This window comes from Nyctibius grandis, chromosome 4, assembly GCF_013368605.1.
Source record: "Nyctibius grandis isolate bNycGra1 chromosome 4, bNycGra1.pri, whole genome shotgun sequence".
Classification (NCBI taxonomy): Eukaryota; Metazoa; Chordata; class Aves; order Nyctibiiformes; family Nyctibiidae; genus Nyctibius; species Nyctibius grandis.
In genome coordinates this window covers 27,073,644-27,090,733 of record NC_090661.1, presented here as the reverse complement: position 1 = coordinate 27,090,733, position 17,090 = coordinate 27,073,644, and the positions used below count along the sequence as shown (strand labels likewise).

At 42.4% G+C, this 17,090-nt stretch overlaps 1 protein-coding gene across 1 annotated transcript; it reads left to right on the top strand.

Moving 5' to 3' along the window:
* The first annotated feature begins 14,295 nt into the window (after positions 1 to 14,295).
* On the top strand, positions 14,296 to 16,931 carry PTPMT1 (protein tyrosine phosphatase mitochondrial 1). Its single transcript, XM_068397594.1, has 4 exons — positions 14,296 to 14,501; positions 14,571 to 14,651; positions 15,181 to 15,372; positions 16,672 to 16,931. Exons 1-4 carry the CDS (start codon positions 14,331 to 14,333, stop codon positions 16,810 to 16,812), a joined length of 585 nt encoding a protein of 194 aa, XP_068253695.1. The 5' UTR covers positions 14,296 to 14,330; the 3' UTR covers positions 16,813 to 16,931.
* Positions 16,932 to 17,090: the final 159 nt, after the last annotated feature.

Below are 17,090 nucleotides of genomic sequence, written 5' to 3'. Positions count from 1 at the left end.
ACTTGTCTAGACCGGTTCTGATTTCTCATTACACTTTCCAGGAATTAATGTTTGTGGCATGTCAAGATTACCATTGACTAAGAGGCTAACAGATACAACAGATCACATAGCTCAGCCTCAGATATATCCTGGCATCAAGAGTCTCTCACATAAATCAACGTTGTCTGGACTCACTGTGGATTTACATACTTTTAAGTACCAATATGGCCAATAACAAAAACTTGGAAATTAACTGTTTCTCTGGGGGAAGTGCAGGAGGGAGATAACAATGCATCAGAGAGTGAAGGAGCAAGTGCACTAAGTAAGTCATATTATAAATAGAGAGGTCTGTACAAATGAGATGAAGTTTCAATTATTGTACAGCTCAGGCCACGCCCCACAGAAAGCATGTCACTTTCTTGTAAACATTACTTATGAGACAGCAAGACAACAGAGATAACAAGGAGAAACTCCTATAGTCCCAAAACCTTACCAAGGAAACAGCCATGCTTTCTTATCTGAGAAATGACCGTCTTCTCCTGCAATCTTTACACCATCCAAACCTCTCAGCACCAGAAGCTACTTGCTCAATGCAAGGCACATGCTCCTAGTCACTGCACCTGCTCACTTTATTTTTTTGCAAAGTTGTCAAATGCCGTTTTCCTCAGTGTTGCCAGCACAAGTACTAATGTGTGTACAGGTTAACAGATAATCTGTACAGTTAGTAAGTAGACCAGTTGAATTACTCATGACAGTATGTTCAACTATCAGAACGTAAGTTTGTTCAACTTAAGATATAATAGGAGTCATCACTGTGCAGTGTTTAGACACAGTTTGCACAGCTCTGTGTTAAAGTAAGTCTTTTAAAATGGTACCAAGGTACTTACACATTTCTTTCTTTTGATTGCACAAAAGAGAATAGATGCAAATCAAAACACAGAAGAAAGATGTATTGCAGGTCTCCCCACAAAGCTCCTCAAATGCAATCGCTATTCTGTACTATTACACCTAAAATACTAAAAGAGAACACAGTACATATGACCATTTCCAGCATCTACTGACAGCTTCAGAGGGAAAATAATTTTGAGGTGTCCCAGTTTTGAAAGATCAGAATTGGGCTGGATACAAAATTCTGAGTAGGCTTGAAATTCTGCATTTGCAAAATGTTTAAGTATAAACATTTATATTTTATTTCAAAGAAGCACAACTAAGAAAGACTGATTCACCTTAAGCTTGTATGTGTCTCTTGCTCGGCTTATATTAGACAAATACTTGCCATGAACTCTACTGTGCAGAATCTGCCATTGCCACGCCTGCAAACCAAAGAGTAAAAATATGCTCAATTATTTTTACTTTTTCTTGTAATAAGCACATAGTCAAATCCTTTGCAAAAGTAAATGGATACAAGTTTCAAATTACACTCATTTACATGTGCAAAGAACTGGAGTCAATGCTCTATTTTTAAGGAATGAATATTGATTCAAATCATTCTCAACAGCAAATAATTTTCATTAACACTTCAAGAGATTTAATATTGGGTGTGTAGAGCTGAATCTTTAAAAAATATTTCATACTATTTCTTTTTCTTCATCAAACACTGGTGTTGCTGTGGGAACATTAAGTTAGGAACGTCCTGACTTTTGTTCAAAAACCCTAACGAAATAAAATCCAACCATTTCATTGCAAAGCAGTTCTTCCTAAGCTTCTACTCAAGTTGTCTGATGGTTTCTCATTTGTCATCATTTGCAGCATTATTTGCATATACATTGGTTTCTTTTTTGCAATATTTAACCCCTCTCCAATATCTTTATATCACAGAATCACAGAATGTTAGGGATTGGAAGGGACCTCGAAAGATCATCTAGTCCAATCCCCCTGCTGGAGCAGGATTACCTAGATCATGTCACACAGGAACGCATCCAGGCGGGTTTTGAATGTCTCCAGAGAAGGAGACTGCACAACCTCTCTGGGCAGCCTGTTCCAGTGTTCAGTTACCCTCACTGTAAAGAAGTTTTTCCTCATATTTATGTGGAACCTCCTGTGTTCCAGCTTGCACCCATTGCCCCTTGTCCAGTCAATGGATGTCACTGAGAAGAGCCTGGCTCCATCCTCATGACACTTGCCCTTTCCATATTTATAAACATTAATGAGGTCACCCCTCAGTCTCCTCTTCTCTAAGCTAAAGAGACCCAGCTCCCTCAGCCTCTCCTCATAAGGGAGATGTTCCACTCCCTTAATCATCTTCGTGGCTCTGCGCTGGACTCTTGCTAGCAGTTCCCTGTCCTTCTTGAACTGAGGGGATACTGAGGGTATCTGAAGTATACAGACGACTGCAAATAATATAGAAAAAACAGAAAAAAAATCTGCATTAACTTATAACCTAATACTTACTGAAAACACATCAATGCCTAAACACATGCAGCACCTTGAAGCATTATTTTTGTCTGAATACCATTCACAAATGTAATGCCACACTTAAGATGAACTTTTCTCTGTCTGAAGAAGCCTAACTTTCATTCTTAGTTATGAATATCTGAAGACGACAAATAGAATGTCTTTCCTACTGACATCAGCAGTCTCTTACTCCACAAACTACCCTTATGGCCCATTTTGTCACCCTGAAACATGCCCTCCAGGCTGCTCGCCTGTGGTGATTAATGCTCACTGACTTGTGCTAGCACAGCTTCACTTGCTCCTCGCTCTTCCCAAGGCCTCAGAAACCCTCCTTGCTGTACAAGGCTGGATCTGTCACCAATCTTAGACTTTAGCTGGGTGGGGGGAGAAGGGGGTGGGACAGATCAGGAGTGTCAACGCACTTTGCCAAGAACTAGATAGACTCAGTACTTGCTTGTAGTTTTATGCACGTATTTTCAGACGTTCTTCACTTACACATTTCTCCATCAATTCTTTCCATTCACTTTTCCTGGAACGCACAACATGACATCAGCTGCTTTCCACTGCTAGCAGGAGACTCCAGAAACTTTATGACAAAAACAAGTGCTATAAATACAGTTTTGGCTGCATGAGGACTCAAAATAAACAAAATCCTCTTAGTTATCTTGCTGTATTCTCAGAGTTTCTATACCTCATACCTAGATTCTGGAGGTACCTCATACTTCCTGAGTCAAAACCTCACATGTAACAGTTTATGTGGCACATTATCTTCTCTCTGTCCTCACATCAGGAAAGTTCACCAATTTCTTCCCAAATGAACAGCAGGCTTCGCTGCACAGCAGCATCAAACACAGCATGTATCAAATACTGCATTCATAAAGAAATATGTTATGACAACATTAAGTACCTCCCTGTCTAGAATCAAGTGATATGTGCCACAGCAGGTAACACATGTAAACAACTCTTACTTCATTTTTTTGGGTTATATTATTAGAGAAGACTGGATATAAGCTCTCCATAAAGATTAGATAGAAATGGGGTGGAAATACAAAGGAATAGATCAAGATATTCCTACTGCAGATCCACTTTAAACCGTTGCTCTTGCCAAAAGAATAGAGCACAACTCTTTCCTCATCAGCCATCCATCCCCATCTCTCTATAACAAGACTGAGAAAGGAAATAATCCAGGTGTGATCTAGCCTACTAACAACAACAGGAAAATAATAGTTTTAACCCAGACATGTTCCCTGATTCAATTCACTGTACAACCACACAGATGCTCTTGGCATCACAAAAGAAAGGGGAAAAGCATGAAAGAGAGAACAAGCCTCTTTCAGAGCAATACTGGCATATGGTCATTTAAATTACTCATGGAATTACATCATCACGTTTAGATGACGAATTTCACATAATTAATTCTCTATTGATTAATTCTTTTTAAAGGCCCCAAGTGATAAATAAGGCTTTCACAACTTCCATTAAGAAAATACTATACTTGTAAGAAATATGTGCACATTCTTACATATAATCACCGCTACTGACCCAATTCTTTCTTTGTCAGTGGACTGCCTCCAATATTTAAAGACATCTCACTCCCAATCCTTGATTAAACTATATGATTCAGCTTTTTAAAATCATAAGCAAATCCTTTTCAACTTTCACTTTTCCACTTATTCTTCCTGGAGTTTAATACCTGTAACTGCTTTTCAACAGCAGTTACAAGTTTAACTAACTTCAAGCGAACACTGGACTTAATTCCAAATTCCCATCATCTTTCCACATGTCCACTCTTAACCTAACTTTATTATTCAACTGCATGATTATGACATTAAAAAAAAAGGAAATATTTTCATAGAAATCATTTTGGTTGGAAAGGACCTTTAGATCATCAAGTCCAACCATTAATGTAGTACTGCCAAGTTCCCCACTAAAGCAGGTAAGAAGAAAATAAAAAATTACTCCTTCCTGTGGAATTTCAGGACCTTCAAAGGATGTCAGACAGAAGTTAATTTCTCACTTGTCTCCAACCTTGATGAAACTTTTTCTGAAAACAGGATAATAATGCAGTCAATCCAGAATAGATTACTGGGTATCCTCCATTAAACTCAAAGTATATATGACAAATACGATTTCCTGGCCTCATATATCTAAAGCATTATATTTTGCCACACGAATCACTTAAACTCCTAGAAATAGGCAGAGCATTAAGGTACCCTTTTTGCACTAGTGGGCAATAGGTGCAAGACAAATTTACTACACACGTAGCTCAAAGCATCTGCCTTCCAAGAAACACAACTGACAGCTTAGGTTAGCTCTGAGCAATGTCACTTTCCTACATATTGCCTTTAAAAAGATTCTTACAAAATGGAAGATTTAAATCCCCTAGTGCCATTCTACAGCCTGGCTTTATCTTTCATCTACTCAATGCACTTGGTGAACATATATTTTTTTCAGTGTTCTACCCATTTATCATGACATCTTTCACAGAATGAACAAACAGTATTTTTTAAACATGCAATATTGTACTTCCAAGAGGCCTTTGAAATTGCCTGATCACATTCCTGCTACAAGACTAGAAGCAAAAATTAAGTATGCTACCAGAAAACACTTTAAAGTAAAGGAATTGTAAAACCCCGATCACTGGCATCAAACAATACCAAGATTTGCTTTTAATTGGTATTATAAACTCAGAAACAGTTTGGATTATGTTTTTGCCACTTTGCTATGGCTAGTATAAACGAAAGGATGTCAAGTGGGGAGTCAGGAAGTGGAAAAGTGGGAAGAAACGCAGGCAGAGGGCTTTAAGAGGATGCGAGAATTGGGAAACATATCAGGGCACTTCAGACAAGAAACTTAACGTCCCAGAAGCTGCATATTCACGAAGAATTCCATAGGTTTTCCAGATGAAGATGGAATAACTATTATTAAACAAAGAATGATCAGAAAACAACTGCACAAAGTTGCCTGAATTCAAGCAGTTCAAGAATGAGATGACCCTCTTTCACACATCACAGTTCCCTGCCTGCAGACACAGTGTGATTCAGACACGGCGGGGCAGCTGAGATCCCCCAATTTGCCTCCAACATTTGCTTCTTCCAAATTTGAGATACACACAGCTTTCTCAGGAGGAAATACACTGAAGAAGGTAGGAAAGAAAAATAATTCAGACTGAGTTTATGGAACACAGTCCTCAAGAAAGATTTAGCAAGATGCTGCCTTCTGTTTCACAAGTGCAACAGTGTTTTCCTTGCTCATACTCCAGAAACAAAAGGCCCAATGTCTATTTGCATAGATATTCAAAATACAGCAGAAATTTAAGTGGACAGCATCCCCTAAAAGATAGAAGAAGTACCTTATAACCTATCTCCCTTTTCCTCCCTCTCAAAAAATTTATTGCCAACGTTAATAGTGGATCCAGTTGCTGCCACTATTTTGAGCACCCTTCTGCTACTCAAAGAACATGATATCAACAGTGTACAGTGTCAGCAGCTAACAGACTTCCTGCACTATTTGTTCACCTGGTCTACTACTTCAGAAAAGCGATTGTGAATAGTCATCCCAATGTGTGCAGGACCTTGATACAAAGTTTATGCAAACACACAGCCAGGGAAGTCCCTAGTTACCAAGTTTCCAGTGCTTCCTAACAAGGTATTTCCTACAACCCTTTCCCTCAGCACCAACTCCTTACTCCAAACTAGGCTGGCCAGGGTCTAGCTCCTCACTAATCCCCCTTGCCCATAACAAGCAAAGACAGCACTCAGTTCTTCCAGGACAGGATCTAGTTTTCACTAATCTTCACAGCAGACGTGACAACATACCTTTTATGGAAAGATACAGGTCCTGGTTAATCACTCCCCAAAGCAGGCATGGACATTAAAATCCTCATCCCAGAAGACAGCAGCTCTTTTGGAGGTTAAAACTGTATCTTTCTGATGCCACTGCCACCCACTGGCATACTCTCCCTGCAAGACAACTGCCTTCCCTCCTCCACTCCCGGTCCCCTAGACTCCCAACTTGGATGAAACTGCATTTTACAAAAAAAGAACACATCCACAAATAGATCACCTTTCACTTGGAATGCCAGTCCTCCCCAGAGATGCAGAGACAGACAGACAGACGGACGTAACAACAGAGACTGTAAGCCCTGGCTCTCAATTCTGCTCAGCAAATGCCAAATGCACACAAGGCTGGCCACACTGCCTAGTTAGCTAGTGTGCTGCTGCTGTACAATATAGAAAGCAGAAAGTGGAACAACCGTTTCAGCAGAAGAGATTCTGCTCTGCTCTCCGAGAGGGAGGAGCAGGGAGCTGAACCAGCGAACTGCTTTACCCATACATGGTCTCTGAAATTCAGAGACAGTTGCTAAGACAAGTTCCTTTACACACGCACACCCTCACTCACTGTCACACTGTACAGGGGAAGAAAAGAATTAAAGTGTACAAACTTAAAGGAGTTACTGTTTTGAAATGAGTTCCAAGTCCATTTTGCTTGAGCCCACCTTAATAATGCAGAAATGTCCAACACTCTTCATCCAACAGAATCTGGGCAGCAACTCAAGACACAAGACAAAAACCTCCCTTCCAGGGAATCCCCACATCCACCAGCATTTCAAGAACTACTGAGCTGGCCAGGTCTTCCTTGTTTGCTTTTGGACATGCACATCCACATACTAAGCTCTTGGTTTGACCTTCCCCCCCACCCCAAACTGAATTATAGCAATCTTTTTAAACTCTTCTCCCTTTGTAAGTATTTTCCTAAACCTGTAAACATGACCTTTCCTGTTCGTTGATACAAACTACTATGGTGACCTGCCATATCATGTCTGCTTTCCCAGTAGTCCTTTCTGTTGCTGTTCAAACACAAACGAAACCTTTTTCCTATGCATTCTTCTTAAAACCAGAAGAAATCCACTTCTATGCAGCATCCCCTCCTCTCCCTTCCCCCTCCCCTTTTCATGTTCTGGCACGGAAAGAGAGCAAAATTAGTGTAACTGAAAAGCTGAATCCCCACGTATTCAAAGGGAAAAAAAAGTGGCATAGTCCCTGATTTTTTTAGTACACAGATATGACAGTTAGCAAACTTGAAAGCAGTTTCATTTATATACATATATAAAAGCATAATTATTAATGAGATTTATTACTTTATGCCGCTGCCCACTTCTTATACTTAGTGTACCCCACATTATGTGGTGATAAAAAACTATCTTACAGAAGTTACCAGAAAAGTTCTCTCATACAAATAGGTGGAAGTTCCAACTTTCAGCTATATCAGGAATGTAGTAACCAATTCAGAACTAGGAGAAGTGCACTAGTCATGTAGTTCTGTTAATGTGACTTGGCAAGGTAGATATAAGAAGTGCCGGTATTTAAACCGACAATCTCAGTATTTTTCAAATTTCTCATGACTGAGATAACAGTTTAGGCTCCCTGCAAATTCAGGAAGACACCAGCATACTCAGAATTAGCTCTATGCCTCAGCATATCCCCAGTTATTTTCCTCACAAAAAACCAATCAAGAATATGTGTCCCAGTCCTGCTCCCCTGAAAGCAGTCATGAAATGCCTATTAAACTTAGTCTGAATTAAATGAAAAATACTTGAAAGTCAAAGAATTCTAAAGCAAGTTCTGCATCAGAAAATCAGTGTCATAGCATTTCTACACTGTGAAATACAGACAGTACCACCTACAGTCAGCCTCTGATAGCAATCACATTCTGGCACTGAATGCACAATCCAAATGCAATATGGGTGGCTTTACTCCATAAATATCAGAATATTCTCACTTATCTTTTCATAAGGTCACCAAGCATATAATCACAGATTCTTGAGCAGTCAAAACTGCTGTTAGAGAAGTTAAATATACAATCCTCTTTTTTCCCCCCAAAGATTTTGCACATTGACCATTTTCAACGGTAACATCACTTCTAATGTCACCTACGACTATGCAAAGAATCTTTACTGTTTCACTCATAAATTGTGCTAGATTACTGTACAGTCATAACAGAATGGCAGGCAAGATAGATAAAAAAAAAACAGAAGAAATACAATTCTTCACTAAGGTGACCTGTCATCAAGATGTATGTTTTTTAATTTAGACGTTTAAATGGAAAACAGGAATTTCTGGAAGGCAAATAACAAAGAGGCACAGGTGAGTTGGCAAAAAGATTTTGAGATGGTGCTCTGCTTAGTAATCTAAGACTATAAATGAGAGAAGAATTACTTTTACACTGTGTTGTGCCTACAGGAAATGCAAGCACTAGATGTGGCATTCAAAATATATTTTCTCTTCCTGAAAGAACAATATTTTATTGCCTTCTGAAGAATAATTTATCAAAGTTCCACCTTGTAAGATTCTGCAGAGATATTAAGATGCCTGGTGTTCATCCTGCAAATCTCTACATATAGTAAATTAAGAAAGATGCTATCATTTCTGTACGTAGACTTGGACATTGCCTGCTAAATACTTCATTCGAACTACAGACTTCATAAATAACCAACTCCTCTGCTTTGAAGAAAATAGACATGAATGTCCCTTTCCAACAGATTCTGAAGGATTTCTAGATAGCCTGCCTATGTTGGAATATCTTTTGAACTGCATAGTTTGAGGCAAAAATAGCATAGAATATTCATGGATTCAGTGAAAACCTGAATTCTAAATGAAAAGATGTTTGAAGAACAATAGTTTTACCTTGACACCTGAAACTCTGAAATCTAGTGGATAAGAACTACATTATTTTTGTGAAAGGTGCAGTATGAAACAGCCTGTAGACAGAAGTGAAAGCTACAAGAAAGAACAATTTTGATAGAAGTGAAAAAAAAGCCAAGGTCCTGAAAAACTCAAATTAATTTCAAGTAAAAATAATGTAAAACATCACAGAACTTACCCAAGGTCTTATGAGAACCGGGAGAGAATTCCACTCTGACAGAACACACAACATGCAACCATAAAAAAAACAATTCTCTGCAAAGGAAAGCCTGCCAGATATCATACCAGCATGACACTGGATACTCAATAAACACTCATCCTCTTATGCACATACTCATTCAAGATCTCCTTGAGGTGTGCTGCTGGAAAGGACAAAGAATGAAAAGTGCCTTCTCATTTTGCATGAACTTCAGCAATATCTAAGCCAGTAATTCCACGTTATATTTACAAGTAATTTAGTTAAACCAATGTGAAAATCCCAGAGAATTATGATTTTAAGCCTAGTTTATATAATCTTCATCTACGTGAAACTTTACCACCACAAGCCAAGCTATTAAATCTACATATAAATCTACTCTGAAATCAGTACAGGCTCATTACAAAAATGTGCAGTTCATCAGTTTGCCGCTAGTACTCTGTCTGCCTCTAACAGAGCAGCCAGTAAACCAGAATATCTTTCTAAAAACAAAACAAAAAAACAGACCATGATATACCGAGAATACTGAAGATTGAAGGGCAATATGCATACATGGGACAGAGAAGACAGCTTATGGACGATTCCACTTCTGGCATAAAGCTTCCACACACACATACCTGTCCCACAAACTGTATCACCTAAACTGAAATTCTTCGCTAAGAGTTGAAAACAACTGGTTTAGTTGCTCACCTTTTATCCTGAATTCAGTTACCAACAATGCCTTTCCTTTTAAAATGCACAGAGCTAAGATGGCTGGAAGTTTTATGTTATTCAAGATGTCAGAAAGAAGACTTCCTTTACCTGGAATGATGACTGTGCCCTACTATATTGCTGTCAAACAAATAAGCCTGCTCTGTCTATCCCAGTTCACACTTGTGAGCTATTCATCCCTACAGCAAAGCATTTGCAGACTAATTTGCGCTGGAGCTTTAAAGCAGTTTACATTTCCTCCTTTGCTCTATCCAAACTTTCTGCTTTGACCTAACGTATATTTTAGCTTTACATGCTTGAATCTCGCATCACATGCAAACAAGATGATGTTCAGTTGATGTTTGGGAAATCTCCTCTTGAAAACTTGAATGCTAAAGCTGTCTCTTTTCACTGTTATGCCCCAAACACAAAGTGTCTTGGCAGGACAATGTAAAACAGGTGTAGAGGGCAACAGCAGAAAAAGTGGTATTTTGCATTTTTTTCATATAACACAAGCATCTCTAACGACAGGAGGAAGAGCAATAAAGCTACTGGTTACTTTTTTTCAATCAAGATAGTCTCTCTTGCCTCAAAAAATCTTGTAACAGGATCACAAGTCAAGATACTGTGTTGTGATACTTCAAGAGAAATATCCGTTAGAGGGCCTAGATAACTTTTCTCAATTTACAACTCCCATTCTAATAAACCCTGAAGTATTTTACTCTGGATTGATTTATACTGGGTTTTTTTTCCCCTGCCAAATAACTGATCAATGGATAAAAATTATACTTTCTTGCCTGAATGCAGTTACCGAGGCAGTGAATAATGCTGCCCATAGTTTTGGGGAATGGTAAACTACAGGACAAGAAGCAATACTGAGCATGCCTAGATTGAAATAAAACATTTAAGACACTTACGGCAAGACTGATAAATAAGAATGCAGAAATACAAATCTGAGTCTGTTAGACTATTGCCACTGTTTCAGTAGCAAAACTCACATTATGACTTGGAAAACTGGACTGCCTCGTGGACATGTCGCTGAACAACAGTCTCTATTTCAACAGCCAGAACAGTGCGTTCTTCTTGGATATCAGAGTTAGCGACTAATACCCAGGAAATCTCAAAAACAAGGAGAATTTATATCAGTTCCCACGTAGCCTAAAGAAAAGCACTAAAGAAAAAATTAGAGCAGGCCTCTGAAGAGATTTGCGGCAGAATACCCAGAAGGCAAACAGATGAAATTAAGAAACATAGTAACTGATAATCAATAACCACATTTCAGAAAAAGATGCAAGAAATAGTTAAGGAACAACCTGCTCGTAACAAAATTTCTTACTAAGTTCAGTTAGAGACTGAATTATAGGCAGTATTTTACTTAACTCAATGTGAGTCTAAATATTTAAGAACCACATAAACATCTATCATTTATGAAATTCAACTAATTCAGCATAATATTGTTTGCAGTAATTTTGAAAAAAAAGTTACACAATATTATAAATATTTCTCTTATGTCAGAGTGTCATAATTTGTTTCAATTAATGATTCTTCAGTTGATGTTAAGGTTACTTGCAAGGGACCTTGCAAATTACGGATTTATTATTGATGAGATAGACAATTATTGCATATCTATGATATAGTCATCTTTCTTGCTTTTCCCTTTAGAGGAGTAGTGCCAGGCAACATGTCTTCAGAATCCCTACTCGTAGCAGAAGAAATAAAAGTTAAGGACACCTTCCCCCACCATGTAATGATAATCTTACAAGTACATCTGGTTTTGAAGGACTAGCAAAAAGGTGGATACAGTAATAAGTACACACTACTACTGTGGAGTTCTTTACCATATCTCCCATTGTGAAAGACAGTTAAGTCCTTCTCATCACTGTAAGCCATATACTTTCAAAACGAAACTACGTAACACATAAATCTTTGTGTTTTAGTGTTCATGATTTTATGACAGTCACTTTTCAATTGTCTGCTTTTCTACAAACGCTGTGCTCCTGCTTTCTTTCGCATGTAAACACAATTTCCTAAGCCTACATCTATTATTTTGTTTCACATACAAAAAAGAAGCAGATACATAAGGGCAAGCACATAACTACGGAGGCAGGATCTGGGACTGATTTTTCTCTAACGTAACATTAGAAACTTTGACAGGGGAAGGAAAAACATAGCCATGCAAGAGCGATCATTCAGAAAGGGTGAGCCCACTCCACAAAACAGCATAGACTTTCCCAGAATAAATATCCACAATAATTTTGAAAGTGAGCACAGGCTGAAAGAGAACAGTAAGCTCTTAAAAAAAAAAATCCTTCACATCATCGTATTTTAAAATCCCTATTTAGGGATTTTACTGGTATATACATCTGCATCCATGCGCCTGAGCAGATATAAGAATTGTGTTTCTGCCCAGTGGACTCTTCATCAGCAGGAATGCAACTGAACATATTAAGTTGCAGGATGCAAGCTGCACCCACCTTAACATTTCCTATCACAGTGTAAAGACGTAAGTAGTATTTTTAAACATCTACCACAGTAGTAGTATTTCCAACAAAGCTACCTGTTAAAGACTTGGGTCCAGACAACTCTAGGAAGTACAGTATCTCACATTATGCAGAGCTCCCAAGAACATAGCTGAGGGGAAGAAAAAAAATGTGACGGGTTTATGATAGATATGCAATGCCAAGTCAGTACAGGAAAATCTGATGAACTAATCTATGGAAAAGCAAAACAGAAGACAGCTAAAGGCACCAGGAGATAATTTAGCAATTATTGTGATCCCTAGTTCAAAGAGTAAGATTGGAAGGACAGACAGACATACACAAAAAATTAAAAAAAAAAAATTCAAGATACTCAGAAAGTCCAAGCTCTTGTAGGCCAGAAACAAAGCATATTTCAAGATGTAAATCCCCACCAAATATTTTTCTAAATCAAGTGAGCTCCCTTGTAAAACACACCCAATGACCACAGTCAAGCAGTACAATGCAAGAAAGCTGCAACATCTGAAAAAAGCGCCCCGACATCTTCTGGCAGAAAAGAATACCTGTGCCTTAAAAGTGAAAAAGTCTGGGCCGCAATTCCTCAGGCAGTTAAATGAGTGAAGGTTCCACACATTATTGTAATGCTAGCTCTCAACTTGCTACTCATAAATAGCCCTATAAAAATCTCATGCTGTTACCAAGCTTTATCGCTTCTTCATGTATTTATAATTCATTTTATGTTCAGTTTCTCTCAGTTTTTGTATTTCTCTTCCTGCTTCATTCCAGTACTGTCCCTCATGCTTTCTTACACTTGAGACTGCAAATCCTCACACTGTGCTGAACTCCAGTTCCCCTGCTTGCGCTTCTCGTATACCCGACTTGCCTCTACCCTCTCGTATATCAGTATACGTTTTACTAGTCCAACACACAGATCCCTACCGTGCCCTCGACGACATGTAACCGCACGCCAGGTTAGCGGGATAAGCCCCCGGGCCACTCCCGCGGCGCTTCAGCCGCCCAGCCCGGCAGGCTGACGGCGGCCGTAGCCCGGGGGAGCCGCTCCCCCACCCCAAGGGCTGCCCCGGGCCCGACGCAGCCCCCCCCGCCCCCCCAATGGCGACGCCACCTCGGGCTGTGCTCGCACCTGCAGCGCCCCCCGCCGCCGCCCCGCGGCCCGGCGGTGCCCGCGGCGCTGTCAGCGCTCAGATCAGATGCGACAACCGGTGGCCTCCGGTTCCGGGCCTCGGAGGGGGCTCCCGGCGGGGCGGCCACCGCCCCCGGGGTGGCACGCAGAGGGAGGCGGCGCGGCGGCTCCCCCGCGGGCCCCAGCCCCTCTGCGCCGCAGGCGGGGGAGGCGGGCGAGTGAATGCGAGGCGCCCGCCGCAGAGGCTGCCGCCGCAGCCCGGCACGAGTGGCCTCACGGCGGGAGCCCAGGGGAACGGGAAGGGAAGAACGAGGAGAGCCGTTACCTGCGCGAGGCGGATCGCGCTCTCCGCGGGCTCGGCTCGGCTCGGCTCCGGCCCTGCCCGGCCCGAGCTCCTCCTGGCGGCCGCCGCCCTCACCTGCCCCGGGGATCCACCCGCGCCCCGCTCGGCTCCCTGCGCCGCCTCAGGCCGGCTACGCAAGATGGCGGCGTTTCCGGGAGAGACCACGACGGGCCCGAGGTGGAGGGGTCGGGGCCGCGCGCCCACCCTCCCCCGCCAGCCCGCCCTCCCGTGCCCTGCCTGACACCGCCCCGCTCCGGCCGCCGTGGCGGAGGCGGCGGGCCCGCCCGGCGCCCCCCGGTCCCGCCACGAGCCCCCCGCAGGCGCCCCCGTCTACCTCACGCTCAGTGCGCTCGTCCGCGGCGGTCCCCCGCCCCTCGGCCGGCGCGGCGCGGCGCTGGCTGCGATGGGGGTGGCAGAGGGGCTGGGCGCCGCGGCGGCGCGGCTGCTCTTCTACCCGACGCTGCTGTACACGGCGGCGCGGGCGCAGCTGCCCGGGTCCCGCCGGCCCTGGTTCCACCGCATCGACGGCGCCGTGCTGCTGGGGGCGCTGCCGCTGCGGGGACGCAGCCGCAGGGTAAGGCGGGCGCGGCGGGCTGGGCCGGGCGGGCCGGCCGGCGGTGCCTGATGGTGCCTGTCCCCGCAGCTGGTGGCGGAGGAGAACGTGCGCGCCGTGGTCACCCTCAACGAGGAGTACGAGACCCGCTTCCTCTGCTGCTCCGCCGAGGTGAGCCCGACGGCCCGCGGAGCGTGCCGTGGAAGGGTCTCCTGTCGCTTGTCCCGGCGCAGGTGAGGCTTCAGCCGCCTCCTGCCGTGATCCTGGCAGCGACCGCCAAGTCCTCTTGAGAGCCAAGACGTGTCTTCTTCGTACCTAAGCCGATTTTTAAAACTATGCGACAAACCGGTAAAACGTGGGGACACAAGCGTTACAGCTGCAGTGGCGGCGGCGGGAGGGAGCATTAAACGCACGTACATCGCTATGCAAATACAAGAATGGCTTATGTTTCGGGAGGAGATCCCAGCTGCCCTCCTCTCCTTTAGCTGAACCACCTTTTCGGTTCCCTTTAACTTCTCCTTTCTGATAGCCAGCACTAAAGTTTTCATACATCTGATTTAAGGGATTGACATTCAAAGTCTGCTTACAACCCCACTGAATTTCCCAACTGTCTCAACAGGTTCTGGGTTTTCTTTCTGAAAAAAAAAACAAACCAAACCAAACAAAAGGTAACTGATCAAATCTGCTATCTCCATTTCAGGAATGGGAGGCAATGGGAGTGGAGCAACTGCGTCTCAGCACCGTGGATCTAACTGGAGTCCCTACCTTGGAAAACCTCCACAAGGGTGTCCAGTTCATGCTGAAACACCGAGCCTGTGGTAACAGTGTCTATGTGCACTGCAAGGCAGGACGCTCCCGCAGTGCCACCATGGTGGCAGCATATTTAATCCAAGTAAGAAGGATTCTGTGCTAAATGGGGTTTATTTTCATACAGTCTGGGCAAATACAGCCAACCTTTACAATTTGCTTTTGCTCAAGAAGCCTGAGCATGTACAGGTGCATTAATATTGCATGATTTACAGAGTTTGGACTGGAGACCCATTCAAAGAGAGGTAGATAGCTAGGCCCCAAACTGACATTGCTGTTTTGTAGAACGTGGCAAATGCAAGGTAAATAAACGAGTGAAACTTAATGTTTACTGAACTGCGGTCTGAGCTTTCTTTGATAATCTAGTTTATCTTTGCATACTTTGTTCATCTGCGCTTATGATACTGTCAAGATAACGCTTCCTGGAAATGAGATAGTGGTGAAGCTGCAATATAGCTGCCATTGTAAGTAGTCTTTCCATTCCTCTGTACGGTCTGCCTCTGCCAGCTCAGTTCTTAGCACAGGCACTGGCAAAGATATTCTGATCTTACCGGGAAAAAGAAACTGTTGTTACAACAAAGCTTTGAAACACGTGGTCTGATAGTATCTGTTGCTGGTTCTGGCAGATCAGTCAGACTTCAGGAAGCTGCTCAGTTTTGTGGCCATTAATATAGTCAGTTCTCAACAGGTTTTGAATTATTCTGCTGTTCTTAATTCTTGCTATGGGGAACAGACTGCGATGGGAGTAACAAGTCACTCGTGACGGTAGGTTCACTGAGCAGATAAACATCCGTTTTTGTTGTTCATATTTTCTCCTTGGTTACCTGAAATGGCGAGCCTTTCTAAACTTTTCAGTAAACACAATTCAGGATCAAGAGAAGTGACTTTGGTTTACTGAGTTCCTCTACACACCCAACTGGATAAGCCAGCACTAAGAACAAAATCCCACCTCTGGATTCTTCTGTTGGTGTATTAAGTGCTCCCTGGAAAATTTTCCCTTAGTACTGAAGGGAAATTCTTCTCACTAAGTGCTGAAGTGCAATGGCAGTACTAGTAAAGATTTAAAAAATAAAAAAAGCAAGCTGTGCTTTTTGCTCTGGGCTGGTGGGACTAGGACAGGAAACTATTCATAAACATGACGGAAGCATGAGTGAGACAGAAAATGGAGGTCTCAGGCAGCCACCATCCTTCTTTAGCTGAGGGACTCATTCCACGAACTTTATTGACATTCAGGCCGCTCTGAGAGGAACATGAAGTAAACAGAAGGGACAAAGCAGCAAGTTTTCTAAAACAACTCTAATGTTGCCTGTAGCCTCCAGGAAGGCTGCATTAAATGGTACAGGGATGGAAGGGATTTTCACTTGCAGGGTTTCTGCCTTTTCAGCTGCATCACTGGAGCCCTCAGGAAGCAATAGAGGCTATTGCCAAGATCCGTCCCCACATCCTTGTTCGGCACAAGCAAGTCCAGGTCCTGGAGACGTTTCACAGGAATGTGATCACTGGATCAACTGCACAGTGTCAGTAAGAACTATCAAAATCTCTCGGCTGCTTTAAAAAAACCTTATGTTTTAATGATTTAATGAAGGCTTTAGTGTTGTACTTCTTGACCATCAATAAAGAAGTTTTTACATAAATTACAGTAAAGGGAGGTTGGGCTGTTTCATTAATGCTTTCTTTCTTCTATGGCTAATATCTTAGTTCTCTTGGAGTGCCATAGTTCTTCTCTTGCACACACAGCATCAGCGCTGAGCTGAACTGCAATCCACAGGAAGTTCTATAATATTTGCAGCAAAGGAAAAGAAA